General features: G+C 35.7%; 1 protein-coding gene across 5 annotated transcripts in view; it reads right to left on the bottom strand.

The window, feature by feature from the left end:
* Window positions 1-22,910, bottom strand: part of zip (myosin heavy chain 10) — a 30,723-nt gene extending 7,813 nt beyond the window's left edge. For 2 of the 5 annotated variants that reach the window (XM_018009585.2, XM_089470411.1), the window contains exons 1-7: window positions 22,833-22,910; window positions 21,454-21,701; window positions 14,564-14,779; window positions 8,891-9,047; window positions 4,150-4,271; window positions 927-950; window positions 91-114 (exon numbers count right to left, since the gene is read on the bottom strand). In XM_018009585.2, the coding sequence (XP_017865074.1) occupies window positions 91-114; window positions 927-950; window positions 4,150-4,271; window positions 8,891-9,047; window positions 14,564-14,779; window positions 21,454-21,585 (675 nt within the window). In that variant the 5' untranslated portion in view covers window positions 21,586-21,701; window positions 22,833-22,910. The remainder of the gene's footprint in view (window positions 1-90; window positions 115-926; window positions 951-4,149; window positions 4,272-8,890; window positions 9,048-14,563; window positions 14,780-21,453; window positions 21,702-22,832) is intronic. The other 3 variants (XM_018009586.2, XM_089470409.1, XM_089470410.1) reach the window with 2 other exon arrangements.
* Window positions 22,911-23,420: the final 510 nt, after the last annotated feature.

The following is a 23,420-nucleotide window of genomic DNA, read 5'->3' on the forward strand; positions in this document are numbered from 1 at the left end:
ATATGTATATGTATATATATTTATGTATATATTTATATAGTATGTTGATAGATTGAAAAGTTTTGCTTGGTTACTTGGAGCATACTTTACCGCAAATGTTTCTTGATGACTACTCTAAAATATGCGTAGCGTGAGATATATACGATGATGATATATATATGGATAGCATGAAGTGGGAATAGGAGTTAAGCACATGGCACAGTTGCGATTAGAAATCAATTATTGGAACTTGTTTTAATAATCTCTCACTCGAAATTTGAGTTTGTCAATGAATGAGCATGAAGCGATTGTACAGAAAAACAAAAGTTAATGATAATCAAAACAGACTATTCGTCATTGAATGAAAATGAGTTGAGGCAATGGAAAAATAATTGAAGTACGGCAAGCCGTAAATGTCATATTCTTGCAGAACTATTGAAAAGAAAAATATCTTGGGCTTTCATATTAAAAAGAAAAGGACTTTTACAATTTCTCATTTATTAGTTGAAGAATATTTCATTTAAGAAAGAAAATTCTATATATTGTTTATCGATTGTCATATTTTATGCCTATATGACTTGTTTATTTTCAGGTACAGACAAGTTTTTGTTAACTTTTGGGGCTTTAAAGAGTAATTTCAAATTTTTATTTAATTATTTTTCTTTAATATATATATATATTTTTTAATTGTTTATCTATACTTTTTCTTGTACTCTGGTCTTAAAACTTTTCAAAATATGTCTGCAAAAATATAAATAAAAAGACATTTTTAGGAACACAAATTCAAACGCTTCTTAACAGAATTTGTTGGTAAGAAAAATACAGAAAGAAAGACAACGAAAATTATGTTAAATTTGTTTAGAAATTAATTTTTAAAAAATAATAATAATAAAAAATATTTATATATGTATATAGAGTGTACTATTTCTAGACTTTTGCATACTTACAATGAGGACGGCAGGATTCGGCACCTGTTCATATTTTGGAGTTTGGGTTGATTTGTGGTTGTTGGTTGTGGATTTTTGGTTGGTTGTTTTTATTTCGATTTGAGTTGCGTGTGGTTTGGTTTCGTTTTTGTTTTTTATGTACAAATTAAATTAAATATAATAATTATGTTTTATACAAAATGTACAAATCGCATTAAAGAGTAAATAAAAAAGCAACAACCAGTCAATTGTACAACAACAACAGCGGCAAACAATAGTAGTAGTAGTAGTGGGTGTACGTGTACGTGTGTGTGTATACAGTTGTATATGTTGTGTGTATGTGTGTGGTAGAAGGTGTAACGTTTGCACATGAAATAAATAAATAAAATATAATTAATAAGTATAGAGCAGTTGAAAATAAGTCGAAAATAAAGAACGCCTTTAGCTAAGTTTAAACTTAGTTAAGCTTACAATTAAATTCATAATTTGTATAACTCTTAACAAATTTTTATATAAAACTATATTTTTATAAATAGTAAGAACAAGAGTAAATAGTTTGGAAAAATTCTTAAAATAAACAAATGCAAAGCTGTGCAAAGTTTTTTATTTGCCTGCAGAATTTTATTTTTATATTTGTATTTCTATTTAATATTTCTATATTGAAACTCCCTTATCCTCCTGATCTGCTTAGAGTTTAACGAATTTCATATAATAGTATATGTACATTATATATTCTTTATCTCTCTCTAAACGAACCTTCTTTCCTTCCCTGCCTCTCTCTTAGTTTTCTTCATCAAAATTAGGGATAGGGATTTTATATAACAAGTCCTATAAACACAATTAAGCTGACTTATAAGCTAAGGCATGTCCACTCGCCCTATCTCTCTCTCGCTCTCTCTCTCTCTCTCTCTCTCTCTCCCACTGATATTTATTTCCGCTCCACTCTTATCATAGCTGTTACAACTTACTACTATGATGAACTAATTTCTAATCAAGGTATGTGTGAGTGTGTGTGTTACACTTGTAGCACCTTCCCTTGAATTTGAGTTTGTTTTTCCTTCTTTTGTTCGCTCGAACAGTGAATGATTCAGTTGTTGAACATGCACGATATCATCGTCTATTTATGGCAAATATAATCATAATTAATAGCAAACTGGCAAACAGCTGAAATAACAACAACAACTATAACAACAACTGTTTGCACTTCAATTTCAATTTTGGTGTTGACTTTTTATGTTTTATTTGCAGCTTATCACCTGAAAAGCAACAACACGTTCTAGAATCACCCCTCATATAAGGCTGTAAAACAGAGAGCCCCACAACATCTCTCAAGAGCAGCAGCGTCTAAAAGGATTTTCGTTAGCAGCGAAGCTAAAGCCAATTATGGCAGCAACAGCTGCAAATTATGAAACAACAACGACAACAACAACAATGTGACACACATTTTTACGTCTAGATATGAACATCTCAAAAAAAACTTGGAAAAACTCACAAAAATTAACTAACAACAAAAAATTGATATGAAATGGAAAAACTTCAACTCGTTGGCCCTGACGCAATTTCAAGTGATTTCATTCTCAATTCTCTTCAATTTTCAATTGTCACCGCAAGGGAGGGCGTGGCAATTGCCTATTTCCCCCCTCTCACCCACTCCAGCACTCCTTTTTTTATTATTTTCTTTTATTGCTGTCCATTGACAAGCGCAATTAAATTTCATTTTGGGTGTTTGTTTTATGGTTGTAAATAAAATGAAAAACGTGCGCCAGTTGGACTTTGACGAACGGCGTATGCTCTACTTGAGTTGATTAGATCAACTCAATATGAATTTGTTTAATATGTTTAATATGTATAATATGAATTTGTAAACCAAAATTAAAGAAATTAGTTACTTATATTGAAGTACATATTTATTTATTATTATAATTAATCAATCCTATACAATTGTTGTTATATCTCCACATTTGTGCATTGACTTCTGATTCACAAAAACTATTCATATATGGCAAAAAATAAATCAAATTTTCAAATAAATATATCAACGCAGAAAATCTAAAGCCTTCCTTATTTGGCTTTCCAGTTAAAAATGAAATATTAAAAGTAGAAAAAAAGCCCCAAATTGCTTGCTTAATTTATTGTTATTTTCACATTATCTAAACTTTGGTGTTGAGCACACACACACATCACATCATATCTATGTCAGATGATGATAGTGCCCCGCGTTTCGGTGTAGGGCACAACAAATAAAGTCATTTGTCAGCAGCCATCAAATAACTTAGGGTAACTACAGCCACGCACACACGCACATACAGAGAGGGATATATACATATGTGTATTATCTGACTGATTAATGAAGTGTGTGTAGAAAGAGAGAGAGAGAGAGAGAGAGAGAGAGAGAGTATGAGATAGAGGCTTTGTTGTGCGGCTTCTAGTGTTTGGGGTCTGTGCCATATGCGCCACACTCAAATGCTGCATATATGGATAATGCCTGGCCTCATGGGGGCTACGTGATTTAATGTCATTACATCAATGCTAAGTGCAACATTTTGTTGTACATGTGTGTGTGTGTGTGAGTGTGCATTCTGTGTGCATGTGTGTGTGCGCGTGTGTGTGCATTTGCGGATCATAATTCGTAACTAGAGACGCACAAACAGCTGGGAAAACGTTTTAGCTGAATCAACAAAGTAAAAAGTGCTTGATGCATGGAAAAGACCTGCTCAACTAGGTAAATGCCCTGTGAAAAGCTTAGGCATAAAAACTATATATAGTGAATTATTCCACATATACATTTTTAAGATTCTATTTTCTTTACCTTTCAATCTAACTAAAGCTTAATTTTCACTTTAAAATTCTTACAATTTTTATTGAATTTTTATTCCATAATAAATATGCAAACTTGTCAGTCTCCAGCAACTCCTTCACTTGTACAGGGTATCTCATGACACCCACAACCCAGAGCCAGTTTGAGGGCGTATAAAAGCCAATTTGCCGACACATTCACAACGTGAATTGGTCTTTTTAATATCCATATGATTTTTACCATTTATCAACTGGTTAATTATGACCATAATGATAATCATAACAATGCCAATGACAATAATGAATAATTAAAGTAAGTATGTGTCAGAAGTCTTTTCATCTTTCAACTTTGTTAAGGCAATTTGAGCCCACGCACGGCTTTGCATTTGTGTATCGATAAATAGATAGTTTCTGTTTCTCTCAGTGTATTTAGGTGGGAGACACTTACCGCACCAGAGCCCTTGGGCTTAGAGGCAGCCACATAGGCCAGAAATTGTATGACCTTCTTGGTATTCTCCGTTTTGCCAGCACCCGATTCGCCAGTACACAAAATCGATTGGTCTTCACGATCTAGAAAGAGGAAGAAAATATGGAAATTTATAGAAATAGATCCGAAATGGAGAAATATTTATGTAATGATAATAATTATAATAGAGCAATGGTAGGAATAATGGGGATAGTATTGTATAAGGATAGAAAAGGATAATAGGTATAGTTTAGGATATAAAGGATAAAATGGGATCAGAATATATTAGAAACTGCTAATGAATATGCTATAACAAATAATGCCTAAACAATAATTTTAAGCATTAAAATAGTAGATATGGTAACTAATATTATTAATAAAATCACAATAATCATGAATGATTTCAATAATTATGTAGAAATGCCGAAATGGGTTAAGCACAACGACAAACAGATAAAACTTCGCCAACAACAACAACAAAAAATAGCTGACAATGTTTTTATTTCTGTTGTTTTTGCCTTTTTCTCAGTTTCTCTTTATTGTAATGTTTTTTTCCCCCATTTTTCTGTCTTTTTATTGTTTAAGCAAAGCTCAGCTTGAAATTTAAGTTGACCCAAATTCAAGTGCGCCAACAACAACAGAAAATAAAGACAAATAGGAATGAATGTATACCCTGTAAATAAGACGAATGGCATACAAGGTGGACATACAAAAAGGTGTGGGTAGATGGAAAGATGGAAAGATTGTTTTATAGTAACTTATAAAATAAATTTAGAAATCATATTGTTATAAAAGTAAAGTTAAATTAAAAAAAAAAAAATTAAAAAAAAATAAATAAAATTAAAAATATATATTGTATATTGATTTTTATATTTGAGAAAATTCATTAAATATTTTAGGAAAATAAATTATGTAGATGGCCAACTATAATGAATTAATATTTATCTTTTATAAAAAGCTATCATTGGTAAATAAATCATCTATAAAAATTTATTAAAACTAACATTAATTATTAATTAATAAACAAAATTCCCTTTTTCTAACAATTAATTAACTACAGGGTATGTGCGACATAATAGACAAGTAAAACAAACAAAAAATAAAATAAAATAAAATGAGGGTTCGCACACACACATTCAATTGAAAATCATTTAAAATTTGCGCGCATCTCATAAATACAAACAAACATACATCGATACATAGATACATACATGCATATACATGTGTATATAGTAAGTATATATATAGAAATTGGGCGCCACTTGCTGATCTGTTTGGCTAGCTAAATGCAGTTGGCTGATCTAGCTCCGACAGCTGTTGTTAGACGGTTAACTAAGTCGGGCAAGCACAGATTGCAGTTAGCCCAGATATTCGATACTCGATACACATAATCGATACACACACACATATACTGAGCTCTACCTAGCTATAGTTGTAACCACAAAAACACGACGCAACATATCCATTGGCACAGATTTCGGTTTACAAATAAAAAAAAAAGAAAAAAATAAGCAAAAAATAAAATACAAAATAAATAAAAATACAAAAATAAGAAAAAATAGATAACAAATTGGCACATAACGACCCCGTACTTATTACGGCCTGCGAGCTTTATAGCCATAGATGGACACTCTGTAGATCTCAGCTTGAGTTTCATTTAGACATCGTCAAGGCGCCGCCGTCACATTGCATAAGTTGTGCTGCTGCCCGCCTTGCCACCCCCCCCCCCCCCCTCCACCAGCACTGCTAAACCCCCCCTCGCAGCAAATGATCTTTTTCAAGCGTTAACGATAAAAGCAACAACAAAAGCTGAATAGAGCCATAAAAAAAAGCCAACAAACATCTCGATTGTAGCTTAAATATTGGCGCCACATTTGAGCAAGTTTTTTTTTTTTTTTTTTTTTTTTTTTTTTTTTTTTTTTTATTAGTTCTTAAATTGTCTTTTTCATTATTGTTATTATTTACTATTCTTGTATTATGGGCATTACTTTAACTGCTTCTTCTTCTTCTTTTTCATTTCTCGTAGCTCAATTAGAGCCCAGTTCTTGTTGTTCTTTGGAATTTGGAGCAAAAAATCATTGAAGCATTACGATCTCATCGAATTCAAAAATTATTATTATAGATCAGCCAGAATTACTTTGAAGTCTGATGGCTGATGCGTGTAAATATGCCATTTTGTATTAATTAAAAAACTATATTTGGCTTGGTCGCGCCACAGAGCAGAAGAAAATGTGTTTATTATCTATAGATGAAGGAAAGAGATTATTATGGAGCACATTTTGAGAGAGATCTATTGAACATGAGCTATTTAAAACCTAATGTTTCATTAATAAAGCAATCTATCAAATAATGCCTTTTATGGACTCTAATCTATGATCTATTATTGAGAAAAGTCTCTTAAAATAAATTATTTTGAGAATATTATTTTGTAGTATGTCCTTTCATATATGAAATAATATCTAATAATAAGAATTAAAGTTTTTAAAAAAAATCTAGCGTTATAGAAAGCTCGTTTCTTGGAGCTAGTGAACAAATTTGTATAGATATCCCTAATAACATTTATGCTAATATTAGCATATATGTATATAGTAGAATTCTTCATCGTTTATATTTCTAATATCCCCAATCTCTAGCCATATTTATGTTTAGAAATATTTAGATACTATTAGCATATATTTATTATATAATATATAGTACATTATTATCCAATTTCTCTTCCACAGATTTACATCAAATATAAAGTTGCCTTACTTAATCCAACTACTTAAAATTAGTGGTATTCCAGTTAATTTAGCTGGCACTCCTTAAGGCATCTGACATATGACTAAAAACAGACCCAAGAAGCATTTTTGCAGTTACAACAACAACAACAGCAATGAGCGCCTTGAGGGCGTGTCTGTTGGCTGTCATAAACAGCAAAACTTATGACATTGGAAGCATTATGAAGCGCTTGGCAGTCAAAATGGAATTCCAAAAAATAAAATACAGAAATGAAAAGAAAAATTAAAATTAAAATTGCAGTTGGCAGCAGAAACCGCAAAGGTGACCAACGGCCGGACCGAGTGGACGAGCGGACGACGGTCAAGTGGTGCGTGCTTGGGGCCAATGTAGCGAGAGAATGAGATACGGAGCAGAGATGGCTTGGGATGGGCTCAGCTGGGCTGGGCACGGGCACGGGCACGGGCACGGGCATGAGCCAAGAGACAAGAGCTTTGTATATAGATATATGTAGGCAGATTGTGGAGCAGCCACAAATAAATCAAAGCAGGCTGAAAGCCGCACCCGCTGCTGTTCAAGTTTTGTTTTAGTTTTTTTTTCGGTTCAAGTCAAAGTCCAAGTCGTGTTCACATTTTAATGCTCTACCAACCCCCCCCCCCCCCCCCCCCGCCACGCGCATTAAGAAAATTGTGCATAAACAGAAATTGATTAAGCGGCAAATATGGTGACAAAGTGCTTAAAACATTTCTTATTTTATTTTTCACCCTCTCCTTCTTCTTCGTCTTCGTCTTCTTCTTATTCATTTCATATATATTTTAACGATACAAAATTGCCAGACACAGCGTTTCGAGTTCTAGGCCCAAATATGGTAATGACACGTATAAACGCAATATCGAATGGTGACCAAGGGGGCTGGTGGGGTGGGGGAGTTTCGTGTGGGGCAGCAGCAGTTCAGCTAGCCAGAGAAGTTGTGCATATGTTTTGCAAGCTCCACAGCAGATGAGTCATTCGCACTAACAACACAAACAAAATCTACGTTACGCTTGAAATGCAGCCCAACTACTCTATAAAAAGAAAAAACAGGCAGCAAGCGAGAGTGTGCTCGACTAGCAAATACCCCAGACTACTTACTCTCTGTTTAGACTTGTATAGACTGCCTAGACTTCTTTATATGGCATCGTCTGCTCTTTATAGTAGAAACATATTCTGTCATATTTAATATACAATCTAACATAAAATTCCTATTTATGGGCATAAAATCAATATTTAGTTCGATGATACACATTTAGTATATAAATACTGCTCAAATATACTATTCATAAATTTCTCTTTTATCTTCATATATACATATATCTCAAATATATTTCGATATATATCACTTCAATTCCTGCACTAAGAATATACCCTCCTTTTCACCCATCTATCACTTTAGGGTATGCAAAATACCGTAGCCAAAATGAAAAAAAAAAAACTCAGTCGAAAAGGAAACCAGTTTTCTGTTTCAGATTAGGAATATGCAAAACAATCTTTTTATATATGCTTCAGCATATATAGCATATATACATATGTATATATACGTAGATACTATTTAAAACTTGGCTCGGCCATCTATTGTATAGAATGAATCACTATGTTTTACCGCTGCTATTGTAGGGGCGGGACGGTGCTGACGTCAAGGCCTAAAGTCGACCAACTTAAGAGAGTCTCTCATGGATTTCTGCAGTCGCGCTGTTCGCAGAAAGTTTCAACTCTTGGTCGGCTTTGCTGATATCTTATCAAGGTATTTCTGGGTACGTTCGTTTGTTTGCTTTCTTCTTCTTTGCATTTTTAATTTATTTTGTTTATTTGCTGTAGTCGGGAATTTTTATTTCGATAAAGCACAAAAATTGCGATATAAAAAAATCGCAAAACAAAAACAAAAAAACTGGGCAAATGTTTATGAAGCGCAGCAGATTATGCAGTTATAATATATATGTATATATAGCCTCTTATCTTAGTCACTTACCACCCAACATATTTCTATAGGCACTGTCCGTTATTGCAAATACATGCGGAGGCACTTCGTGTCGCTTTATGCCCTTATACCGCTCCATTATCTTTTCGGTATAGATTGGCAATTTCTTGTAGGGATTGACCACAACGCAGAAAAGACCGGAGTATGTCTAAAGAAGAATAAAAATAATAATGTATAAGTATTAATTGGGTTTAGTAAAAATACTAGATTCGGATCTTGAATAGTTGAAATTTTAATAGCGCAGTTATACCTCCCCAAGTATATCCATAATTTAAAAAACCTCATCTCAATATAAAAGCTAAGTCACATTTGTAAATTACATCGATAGAAAAACGTTGAACTATTTTGTTCTCATATGAAAATCGCATAGAAAGGCGATAACTTGATAACATTCTAATAACAGACATCAAAACCAAATTGATATGAAATATAACAAATGACTGAATTTATTTCATTAATCTATCATTTACATATCTGCGACATAATTTAGATATGTGACGACTTCTGTATGCATTAATATTTTAAAATATTTATGCCAGCTTTATAAATTCCTATTCTTAAATTTGAAGCATGCTACAAATTAGGCAACAACAACAACAACAACAACGACAACAGCTCGCTGGATGCTCAGTGGCCTAGTTAATGTTGCCCAAAGAAACACACACACGGCCACAGCGCAACCAACACACACACACACACACACACACACACACACACACACACACACACACACATTCACAGTCTTAAAAGTTGGATACTCCATAAAAAGCAAACGCATATATCTGTATCTAAGGTTATGTATCTGTATCTGTATCCGAAACTGTATCAGTATCTAGCTGGCGGCAAAGCCCACATAGCTATATACAGATATACATATATATACATAAATATATAGCCAATATATGTATGTACATAACTGGACTGCGTGGGCACTAAGTATGCGACTCTTGAATGATTTTTCAGTTATTAAACAAACATTAAACGCAAAAGCTGAATAGCCAAAAGCCCAAATTCGAATTCGAACTCAAATTCAAATTCAAATGCTGCCCACACACAAAACTAATCAAAAGAGAAATTGAAAGTTGTGAATTGTAAGATGTTTGGGTGCCAAAAAAAAAAAAAAAAATTAAATAAAAACTCGGCAAATTTTGATGAAATTGTTTAAAAAGTATCCAAATGACTCAGGGTGATGGGGGGAGAGAGGGAGAGAGGGAGGTAGGTAGGCAACAGCTTGTAACTTCATTTCGGCATATGGCAAGAAAATCACGTCTTGACAATCAACCAAAAGACAACACACAACCTTGCCGGAGACAACCAAAAATGGCAGCTCAAAAACTTTGCGTTGCTCATTTTTGGCAATCGTTTTAGAAGTGACGACCATGACGAGACCCGCTTCGCATCTGCGCAGCTCTGCTGATTCATTTGACAGACACACACACACAAAGAGACACACTTACATTCGAGTCATTGTCCTGGTTCGGCTTAGAGTTAAGCGAGCTGAATGATCTGCTTGACCCAGCTCCCTCTCTTCAATCCAATCAGTTAAGCAGCCGGCCGGCATTTAAACGCTTGCCCAAATATGGTCAAAAACTCGTTCGAGTGTGAAACGTGGCGACAACAAAATATAAATTTGCGCATAATAATAAGTCAATATTATTAAGTGCCATGCCTGATGAAATTTATGCAAATCCTCAAAACAACAACAACAACAAAGACAAATGCAATTAAATTAAAAAACATATATTTAACGACCTTTAAGCTATCCTGTAAAACTGTTATGCTAAGCTGATCTTTTATGATCAATTCAGCTCGCATGTGTTTGAGCATAAAACTTAATCGAATCAATCATTGATGTCTTTAAAACTATCAAACTACATTTGATTGGAATTCCCTGATTTGAATCACCTTCTCGTATTGAGTTGCAAATTCCAACTCAAATTCCAGTTTGAACTGCAATATTTATCCGAACGTGATTGCTAATGCTAATCGGAATATTAATCGTATGTACATTATTTCCAATTCTAATTTATATGTAATACGATATTAGGGCTGAAATTCAATTCCAATTAGTAACATTTTAAAATTGTATTTATACTGCTCCCATTTCTCTCTCTTGTATTTCAGTTTAACTTTAATTCCAATTAGCATTCAAATCAATCGTCAGTCCTAATTCCCATCCGTTCTATATTTCCAATTCAAACCCAAGTTCCAGTTCCAAATTGAATTCCAATAGCATCCCCAATTCAAACATAAGCTCCATGCTATAAAAGTCCTATACCAATTCCAATTCAAGTTCCAGTTCTTATTCCAATTTCCATTCCAACACCCACACATTCCCATTTCAAACAGAACTTGTTGCAAATTGAAGCCCAATTATTTCCACAGACCAACACACCCTTTAGCCACAAATTAACTATAGGGTATATATGTACACAAATCTTAGAACAATCGTAATTGATATGAGCGCCATCGCTGCTCCGCTGAATGAACGTGTCACGCTTTTCAATTAGGCCGCGCTTTTCGAGCTTTAAGCGCGAGCTTTTTATTTGCTGTTCATTGGAATTTGCGTGCGGTGCGGCTGAGAAAATACATATGTATGTAGATAAATCACAGTCAATTGACGTCCAGCGAAAATATTATTTATATTTCAGCTGCAATATGCAACGTGTTGCAAGCAATTACGTTAGCAAATGCTAAAAGCGAAATGTTAAATGCAAAATGTCGGCGCTTTTCATGTTAATTACGTGTTAATGCCCCGCTCCCCTCCCCGCCCACACACGAAGCAAACGGTACATGCAGCAAGCAAAGCTCTCGAGCTGCCAATAATTGTCAAGCAAAATGTTTATTATATATATGCATATAGTTATATATAGTATATGTGAAATAATTTATATGCCGCAACGTGGCCACAATTCGCATGCATCATAAATAAATAAATATGAATATATATATAGATACAGATATAGCCAAAGATCTGTCGGAATTTGTTGCACATGTAAATCTAGCCAAAAGCAAATTAAGTGTCATCAGGGCCACAAGAAGACAAGAGAGAGAGAGAGAAAGAGAGGTGGGGAGGAGAGGAATGCTCAATATGTGAATGGCTTAAATGCTTGCGACGGTCTGTTCGCTATGAAATTTCAATTAGTGCATAACTCAAAGATAGTTAAAGGCAAATACAGTTGTCGTTGTAGCTTAGCTTTTCAGATAGCTAGGAGGAGGGGGGATTGGGAGACACCCATGGGGGTCAATGAGACAACGTCAAGTTTATTTATATTTAGATGGCAACGCATCTGCTGACAGCTATACAAACATGAAATGTTCAATTTTTGTTTGTCGCAATTTGTTTATTCATTAATTCAGCTGGGTAAATTGCATGAAATTTGCTAAATGAAGAGATCAAATCGAAGTACGTCGCAGCCAATTGGATTTGCAAGCGGGCGCGTCCAATTGGACAGCCAGCGAGAGGGTTGAACGGTGCACTGGGCTGTGGACTGTGGGCTGTGGGCGGTGGGCGGCGGGTAGTGGGTTGTGCATTGCGTTACCCGACAACATTTTGACGCCCATTCGCTTGGACATTCATGTCAAACAAATTGCCAGTCGCCATATTTGTTGCTAGGTGTTGACATTACATTTGCATACACGTGAGTGTGAGTGTGTGTGTGTGAACGTGTCTCTTTCTCTCTCTGTGTGTACGCAGTTTTGTGACATTTATTAATTATCAACATGTAGCCAGCCAGGCAGCAGCTGCTACACAAATTAATTTAATTGCAATTTTAAAATCAAATTAAATGTCAACAAATTATAATAATTATGCCGTTAATAAAAATGAATACAAATAAAAGCTCACTCTAAGTAGTGCGCGCGTCAGCAACATATTCTGCTAAGCAACACGCAATTTATGTGAAACAGGTCAAAGTGGGTGAGAGACAGAGAGTGAGAGAGACCTAGAGAGAGAGTGCGGGAACAGTGTAAATAAAATGCGTGGTGCGCTTGTGTGAGTGTATAGCTGACAGCGCAGCAGCAGCAGCAGCAGCAACAATCTAAAACGCGTGCGTCGGCGTCGTGTGCGCTGAAGCGTGGCAGCACGGCAGCGCCAGCAGTAGCACCAGCACCAGCACCAACAGCAGCAGCGACAACAACAACGGCAATGTGTATAAACAAATTCAAAGCAGTGTACGCCCACATCAAAAACCCAACGTCGGCCGCATTTGAAAAGGCCGAAAACGGTTTGCGCATTTAATTAGACTCCACAACAACAACAACAACAGCAATCAAAAATGTAATGCTAAGCAGCAGGCACATAAAATGTTTATGTAAAAACAGCGCCGCATAATTTGTTAGCAGCAGCCAAAGAACAAAGTAAGAGAGTGAGAGAGATGGGAGAGAGCGTGCGCACCCATTATAAGCATAGCTTAAAAGCTCAACAGATGCTGGCAACATGTTGCCAGCTCTCTTAGATTGAAACTCAATTTGCAGTTGTTTATTTTATTGGGTTAATGAGACAGACTGCTGCTGTTTCTGTTTGTGCTGGAGCAGTTGGTTAATAAATTCCCAATTTGTTGCTCATTTCGTTTTCGTTTATTTATGTGTCAGCATCAATTTCTATTAATTGAAATTGTAATTGCAGCTGCAGCGGCAGACGCAACAGCTACCCACTGATTTATATTTAAGCCGAATTTATGGGCTGCAAGCGTGGAATTCGTTATCTTCGTTAAACAACAATTTAGATATGCACAAATGCGTACACATACATGTATATGTATATACATATATTTTTTTGTTTAAATTACTTAACGTTTTTGGCATAACAATTAGCGGCGGATGTGTTGGCTTTTTAAAAGGCATCACAGACATGTCAACTGCTGCTCCTTCTACTCCTTCTTCTTCTTTATCATTGTTTTTAGACATTGACAAATGCAGTGGAAACATCACAAACGGCAATTGATGATTCGATATTTGTTTACTCTTATACACACATATACATATGTATGATGTATGCGTATACTCGATAAGTAAATCTCTTTGCCTCTCTCTCTCTCTCTCTGTGTTTGTATGTGTGTGTGACAAATATTTGCCGCGCTTTTAAACAAATATGCAGAGAATGGAAACTCCACGGCTTGCGCAAAGGGTTTCAACTGTCAACATTTCCACAAAACTCTAAATCACCCGAAGCAGCTAGCGAGGGCGGCTTAAAGCTTACTAGAAGTAGCAGTCGTGCAAACAACTATAACATAACATAACATAGTAAAAGTGCCCTCGCCCACTCTCTTTCTCTCTCTCTGTCTGCTAATATAGATCTGCTGCTACTGTTAACTTATTTACTGCTAAAATTTTGGCATGGCATCAATTGCTGTCTCTCTCTCCCTTTTATTCTCTTTTCTATTTGAGCGTGCCAAAATAAACAATGCAGTCTCTTTATTCCATTTTCACAGTTACCCATTGATTAGTCATTTACTATTCGCGCAACCCACGCATCGAATGGATGAGAAAACAAAACTATTGCTCAATGTTTATCTAAAGTTCGCGTCATCATCCGTCACATTGCCAGCAGCTGTGGCAGCTTTCAAGCAATCCCCTCTCTAATGGCATCTATTTGCTTTGGGCATGGGTCTATACAAATGTCTGTATGTATTGGGTATGTAGCTGGGGCATATAGATACTTACATAGATCAAGCCAGAGTAATATCTGTCTTTGATGTTGTGCAACACGGACGCCTCATTGAGGCACGTCAGCTCGGCCATATCCTCGACTTTGTCGAACTTTGGCGGATTCATCTTCTGTATGTCATCGCGTAGGATCATGACACGCTTGCCGGTCTCGGCCAGTTCCACCTCCACCTCGTCGCCATGTTCGCGCTTAATACTGGCGGCAACGAAGCCCTGCAAAAATAAGAAAAGAAAAGAAACAGAAAAAGAAATCAGAAATTGAATTCAAATTCATTGCGAATTAGTCACTCACTGTGTGAGTGTGTGTGTGTGTGTATGTGAGTCACACGTGTGAGAGTCAATTAACCGTTATTTATTACATATACAATATCGAAAATATATTCCAGGAAATAATACAAATGCAAATTCAGCACAGATTTGTAATGAAAACAAAGCAGCAAATGCACAAGAAGAAGAAGAAGCAACAGCAATTACAGTTAAAGCTCCTGGCTGGGCTGTCTGCATATGTATATAAAAACAATGCACACGCCTTGTAACACTGCTGTTGCTCGTTCTTCTTCTTTCGTTTGCTTCTTATGCTTGTTTTTGTATTCTTTTGACTCTAATTGAGTGAACTTGCATGTGTGTGTGTGTGTGTAAGTGTGACTGTGAGTGCATCTCTTGACAGAGCGCTGCATGAGTCAAGCGCCAAGCGCATCAACAGCAGCAGCAGCAACAACAACAACAGTAGCAGCCACAACAGAAACAAAAAGGAAATGCAGACGATAAAACTGACGCCCGTTCAAGTGCCGTTGCAGACACAACAGCAGCGGCAGCAGCACCAGCAGAGACAAAACAGCCAACGGGGAGGCAGCGACAGCAGCTGCTACCGCTGCCAGCGCCTCAGCAGCAGCAGAAGGCAAACAGAAGCTGCGCCAACGACAGCAACAGCAACAGCAACAGCGACGCCTTTGTCTGCCCTTTTTCTGTTGTCTGTCTGTTGTCTAACTGTTGTCTGCCTATTGGCAAGTTCAAGGCTCTCGCCCTCTCTCTCTCTCTCTCACACACACACATCCTCTACACGAATAACATGAATATGTTATCTAGAGCTAAGTAGATTTTCTAATTTATAGTCTATTTAATTACGCATTTTAATTAGCACTAATTGAGCGTGTTGACAACTTATTCAATTTAGTGCGACTGTGGGCTGAGCGATATTAATCTATAAATGCGTTAACTAGAAAAATAACATTGAAAAATAGATTGATAAATGATCACTTTTATAGATAAGCTATAGAAAATAAAAATTGTATAAGAAAATATTGCATTTTAAATAATTACATATCAAAATTTTTGCATTGTAAATTCGAACGTGATTATTTTTCAAGCGGAAACGGATGTTGTTCATATATGTTATATTTTATAGCATTATATCATATCTGTTTACATTATTTATGAGGCTTATCCAGCGAATTTGCTGCAGTTTATCGCAAGCTATATAACTAACTCAACTGGAACCAAAAAATATATAAAATATATATGTATATATATCATGATATTCTCGCATCTTTAAGTATGAATTAATGTTGCAGAAATTAAGAGTTTTTCTTAGGAATACCATTAATAAAACGCAATGCTATTTTCCCAAATTAGAATTCAATGATGAATCACAAGAATGAAAACCAGAAGTAGAAAATTAAAACGTAAAACAAACAAATTCCACTTTGCGGCCATACGGAATAGCATAATTTATGATTCCTAATTCCAGTTCCAGAGGCTCATTAAAAGGGTGGAAGAAAAAACAGAAGTGCAATGAAATGCATTAACGACCAACAAGTCAAGCAACTGCAACTGCAACTGCAACAACAACAAACAGAGGCAGGTCTCTGATCGTTAAGTTAAATACGTGCAGCACGCCCCAACGATCCGAAATGTTCCACAATTCCACAGTTCTACATTTCCATTCTTGTCTTGCTTAGAGATAAACATGATCTGTGTATGCGTGCGTGCGTGTGTGTGTGGGTGTGTGTGTTTGTATCCATTATCTTTGCGCTTTTCCGGCACAAGCGATAAACAGAAATTGAATGAAAACAACAGAAATCATTGGGTGTTCCTCAAGAGAAATAAGTGCGTAATGTGTTTAAATATATTTTATATTAAATAACTCGTGTATCAAAAGGTAAGCAAAGGTGATTCAGTGTTGTATAATGTCATAAAAGAAATGAGCTATTTAATGAGCTGTGAAGTGCCCTGTTAACTCATGCAGTAAACACGCGCTAAGAACATCTTGGATGAACAATTTTCAGAGATAGACTGAAAATAAATTATAATTTTATTTAATAAACAAAATTAGTAAATTATCGTATTGGGTATGTATAACAATTTCAAATTTCCTGCTCTGGAGTCTTCACTGTACAGCAAACTTAAAAAAAACTATATATGGAAATATTTTTTTATTTTTATTTATTTTTTTTTTTTTTTTTTACTTAAAAACAAAAGAAATGATTTGCTGAAGTATGCGCAGGCCGCCAATGAGATCATCAATCAGCTGTGTCCCCTCTTTCTCTCCCACATACACACACACACACACACACACACACACACACACAAGCATAAACACTCCCTATCTCTCTCTCCCTCTTTGCTAGAAAGTTTGTAGATTGTTATCTACATACACGACACATTCCAAGCAATCAGCGAATCACAACGAAGTGCAAAGAAGACAACAACAAAAACAAATGCAAAGAAAACAAATCAGAGCCAAAGATACAAATTGTAAATGAATAAAAATGTATTTATTTATGTGCGAGAGTTTTGTAATTTAAAATATTGGAACTACAAACGATTTGGCAGCAAACAAAAATTAAATATGAACAAAATATCTGGGAAAAAACCTTGAACTTGAGATATTCTGACATAAGAGCAGAGTAAACAAATAATGAACTCAGTGATGCCCAAATATATGTACAGAAATATTTGCATAACCTATTGAATAATAAGAACTTTATTGTTTACTTCACTTTTTTTTTTTTTTTTTTTTTTTTTTGTGCGAGCTTTGCGAAGTATATATCATCGAATTTATGTTATCTTTGGCATAATAAAGAGTAAATACCCTTACAGAGTTGATAACATACTGATTACCCCAATTAATGAGGTAATATGAACAAATTGTGTGGGAATAACCAATAACCATTAATATACAACATAAATACCTTATTTCTTGCTCTCAAATGAGACTTCTAACAGTTATCGATATATAGATAAATATATACTAAAAGTCTATATATCTATATTTAGATATACTACAACTCTTTCCTAAACATATACAAAGATATGAATATTATTAACCATAAGATTCCAATATTCCCGCCCAAGTCGCTTTGTGTATTCAAAACGTTCCCATGCAGCAGCATTCCAATCATTCAATATAGTCTATGCACCTCTCGCTCGCACCCACAAGACGTTGCGGCTCACTGAACGCTGCTTACGAAGATCGTGGGCTCGAGTTCTCTCTATAGAGAAGCAGAGTTCACGCTGACCGGCCATAATAATTTGTTATTTGCCTCTCTTTCAGTATTTTCGTATTTTAAATTTGTTGTATTTCTTTTCTTTGCGTTTAATCGATCAACGCATATGCATGGCATATATACACACATACATACATACAGATAAACATAATACACACATATGTGTATGTGTGTGTGTGTGGAATTGAGAGAGATATGAGAGCCGCAGGTTCGTTGACCGTAAACCGGACGAGAGCCGAATCTTGAAAGCTTCGGCAACGTTTTGTCATTAGCGGTAAAGAAGAGACATTTGTAACATAAATATAAAGGGAAAAACAAAAACAAAAACCAAACTAAATGAAAATAAAGAAATAAAGAGAAAAACCCGACAACGTTTCTTGTGGCTTTTCAATTTTTTTGTAAACAACTCTTAAATACTTATCAACTAATGTGTGTGTGTGTGTGTGTGTGTGTGTGTGTGTGTGTGTGTGTGTACGTGTGTGGGTGTAATTGTAAATTCATGTGTGTGAGAGAGTGTCATGTTATTGAGCTTCTCTCTCTCTCACTCTGCTCAGCTACATAGCTTGTGTTGCGGTTTGAGATGTTAACAACAATTTGTGGTAGGAGCAACTGAAGCTCATTTCAAAGACCATCAATGCCCAAGTTTTTTTTGTTTAGTTATTAACTACAATAACTTGGTCGAACCTGAAATCGTTTGCTTAGTCTTTTAACTAGCAATAACTGTATATCTAGCGAATATAGTATGCAGAATATCGAATATTGAATACACTTGCAAATTTGATGAGTATAAGTGAATAATGTATGTATAAATATATCTAGCTATTAGATATACATATATATTGAAATAGATACATGTTTCTGCTTCGAGTAGAAATAACGATATATCTAGCGAATATTATATATATATCTGAAATATCGAATATTAAATACATTTCCAAATTATGATTAAATATGTCAACTATATATTTATCCATACCTATATAAAAGTTATTAGTCTCATGTCTTCTTCAGCTCTATGAGGTGTGTGTGACCTCATTAACTTCTTCAACAACTTGTGCACACGCACAATGCGGCCCATTGTTCAATTATTTACATAGAAACGCAAATACAAACACACACACATACACACATATGAGTATAAATATTTTAAAGATATTTAGTATTTTCTTTACATTGCGCAAAGTTTGCACAGTTGTTGGGCAGGCAAAAAACAGAAGAAAAAAAAAAAAGAAAATGAGTGCACAAAATGTGTTGACACAATTCCGAATACCCTTTGCCGTGGAACAAAAAAAAAAACTGTAACTGTATTTAGCAAAGCAGCTGTATTTGTATGTGTTGGGCATTCCAGCAGCGCAACAGTTTGTGCCATATGCAAATTTCTTACATTATCTGTCCAACTGTCTCGCCGTCTGTCTCCATCTCTGTCACTCTGCCTGACAGCTCGTCTGTTGCAAAGTCGTGCCGTTTTCTTCCACACTCCCTCCCGCAGTTCTACTCTTTACTCACTCTCTCTCTCTCTCTCTTACTTATATTTTCTTTTATTTTTGTTGCTGTCTGTTTTATGTCTTGCTTTATCTGTGTGTGCGCTTGAAATTCCTTTGGGCCAAAGCAAATGACTTTTTAAGTAAATGCGTAATTACAAAAAAATGCGACAAGTTGTTGCTTTTGCTATTATAATTATTATAATAATTAAATACCCTATAGCAGAGAGTTATAAAAAAATAACTAATATTTTAATATATCTGCTAATTTGTTCATAATCAAAATAAAATGTAGAGTACAATAATCAAAACATATTACATCAATTGCTAACTTTTACAGGGTATCTTCTAGCATTCTCTTAGCTTTTTTTTTTGGCACTTTCATAAGTGAGTAGCACCTTTGCTACTCAATTCCTCGTAAGTTATTTCAGTGCCCATTGTTAGGAACGACAGTTTTATCTCTAGGCACAAAGTCTGGGCCATTGTATACATCTATATAAACATATGCGAATATATAATATAATATATATTCTGTTAGGCAGCAGGTTGAATGACATCTGAATTTGGTTTAGTTATCTGTGAATGGGCCAACTTTGCTACCGACAATATTTTCCAAACATCAAGAAATGAAACATCGTTGCGTGTCATCGTTATCGTTATCGTTATCACAGACAAAAGTAAATGCTATAAATTATTGCATTCAATACATAATAAATTTTTTTTTTTTGTTATTTTGCTTTCGTTATCACGACTTTCTGCTTCCTCTTCCCATCTTCGCTCGGTCGCTCGCTCTGTCTATAGCTCGAATGACTCACGCAACGCTTGCAAATTGGAAATATTGACAAATTGGAAACTGAGCCACTAGTTGTTATATTAATACGGTCAACAGTCGCCATTTGCAAATTACCTCTCCGGGATGTCTATATCACAGTTTTTGTTGTTGTAGTGATTCAAACTGAGAAATACTCAAAATGAAAAACCCACAATCATATCTTTTGTGTGCGGATGTTTATTCAATTTTACGGACATCAAATTCAAAGAAGTTAACCCACTGCATGATTCATGCGACGATGAGTGTGCAGCCAAAAAGGCGATAACTGCACGAAAAGAGCGAGACGGCAGCATTCAGTTAGTCAGTCAGTGGAGTTGGGAGTTTAACATGATTTCCAGTTCCAGTTTCAGTTACAATTCCTATCGTCAGCTGTGGCCAGACGCATATTGGAATTGGAGTTGTAGATAGGCCTGGCCTGCTCCCCGCCCTTAATCGGCTTAAATATACTTTCAATAAAATATGAAGAAATTAAGAGAGAAAAAACCGACAAACATACCGCAACCGAAATACCCTTACATTAATGCTCAATATTAGCAGCTACACTAATTATAAGACACAACTAGAATGCAAGTATAAGAGTCCAATTTTCTGATTCTTCTTAATCTTCTTCGTTTTCATAAATTCACTTTGGCATTGCCAACTGCTTTGACAAAGTTCACAATAGCCTTTGCAAGTGTATTAAGATAACATTTACAAAGAACAGCAACAGCAACAGCAAGCAACAACAATAACAATAACAGAAAACTGGTCAAACTCGCGCCCAGCAACAAAGCCGAAGCAGCAGCAGAACAGAGCGCGGCCAACGCCTGCGCAACGCAACGAGGCGCTCTACAGGTTTTTCAGGTCGCTTGGCGACGCCAGCGACGACTTCTGCGCGGCCGGGTGAAAGCCCGAGACGGGAGAGTGCAAGGAGCATGACAGCACCCAAGAAATAGTAAAACAATATACAAAAACAACAGAATGCGAGTACGTAAACAAATGAGAAAATCGTGGAATGTGTTTCAGTGTTGGTAAATGAATGAATATAATAATCCTTTAAAAATTCAGAATTTCTGCTGCATTGCTTACCTGATTCTCGTGGGGCACCCAAACAAGACGTTTCTGTGTCCATTCGGCTTGTGTGGCCGGATCGTTGAATTGATTGCGCTCCACCGAGAGATATTTCAGCTCGGGGTCGTTGCGATCAACTTCTTCTGACATGTTTGTTTTCTTTTTTTTATTATACTTTCTGCGTTTTTATATTCGTTATTTATCGTTTTGTCGTTGATTCTATCTGGTTTGGTTTTGTATGCAGTTGCTGATTTTTAAATATTTTTCTGTTGATTTGGTGAAAAAGATTAAATGCACATTAATATTAAAATAACTTTTTAGCACATGTCACACATACAGACACAGACACAAACACACACACACACACAAACAAGCAAACCCACACGCATTGTAAACAAACATACACACTCAGCTAGATTCAAACGGCAAGATACAATTTTTGCGGCACATTTTTATCTGCAAGAAACGTTCGCTGTTTTTCTCTCTTTTTATCTAAGAAATGCGGCAACGAAAGGCAGACGGCGAGAACGGCAACAGCAGCAGCAGCCGCGGAACATAGTTTCAAAAGGGAACCGACAAGAAACAAATATGGCCATACATTTTCTTAAGCCAGCGGTTGCTCTCACTCTCACTCTGGCTCTCTCTCTATCTCTCAATGTTACTCTCAATCGCCGCAGCAGACATATTTAAACATCGTAGATGAGCAGCGCGGACAGCGTTCAGCGGAAAATAGCATTACGTAGCTGTGTGGCAATTAAAGTAACCAGTTTGCATTTTTGAAGCCGCAACATTTGCCTTGATTTTCGGTTATGGTTACTCTAATTGCGGAGCAGGTACGTCAGCAAAATGTGACTGCTACTGCTGCTGATGCCGCGGCCATCGTTCCTTCTTTTTGTGTTGCTTGTTCTGCACACACTCACGCATACTCATGCACTCTCTCATACACGCACACACGAAGCGCAGTTTTCATTTCGTTTTTTATTTTTATTCTCTTATGAATTGGTTAATATTTTTTTGCATATATATTTGTGATTCCGTTTCACTGTGTCAGCACTGCATTTGAACAAAATCAACGCAATTCGCACTCAATGCACATATTTCATTTCATTTGTTTCAACAAGCGGCTGCGACACCGACGACAGCAACGGCAGCAGCAGAGTTTGCGGCGTCAACGGCGTCTGCTGGCCGGCGACTTTTTGGGCGTTGAAATTATTTCACATGCATTATTTTTATAAATTTGCTTGGCTAGTCAGGCTTTACGTGCACTTCGATGTTGCTCGGTTGCAATTTGATTTCTTAATAAGCGCCGATTATACGGTTTTTATTTGTTTTAAGCGACAGCTGCACTTCTTAAATTTTAACACCAACACACACTCTTATACAAATCGTGAACGCACCCAAAACGCGTCTTTCTCGTTCGCTGCTACCAGCACGAATGTACGATGATTGGTAACAGAGACACGGCAGAGCTAAAGCTAAGCATTTCGATGGAATGTTATTAACAGTGTGTATACATTTTGTCCTGCAAATAATCTCTTTACCTGGTGAAATTAATTTGAAAATTTGTAATTACAATTCATTTTATGGAACAAGTTGAATGTTTGTGGAAACACACAATGTATAATAGAAAACTAATCTGAACGTCAGCATCATTGACAGCAAACGGCGACTGCATTTGAATTTAACAGCTGTTAACTGAGCTGAGAAATTGTTTACAGAGCAATTACATATTTAAAGTTACTTTATCGATAAGTGTGTGGGAAACTGTTTTAAGTTCTAATATTACCTGCTTAATTTTTTTTTTTAACCGCAACGAATTTCTTTGTGATTAAAACTAAAAAACTATGCAAAATAAAAACAAATATTCGATAAACATTTTGACTACTTATCGGCTGTCAACAGCCAATTGAACAACTTGGCTACAAATGTTGCTAAGCTAACTGTTATGTTAAACTCAAAAAGCACTGTAATTCCAATCTGAAGCA

Source organism: Drosophila arizonae, chromosome 5 (genome assembly GCF_054131065.1).
Source record: "Drosophila arizonae isolate 15081-1271.41 chromosome 5, UAZ_ARI_1.0, whole genome shotgun sequence".
Taxonomy (NCBI): Eukaryota; Metazoa; Arthropoda; class Insecta; order Diptera; family Drosophilidae; genus Drosophila; species Drosophila arizonae.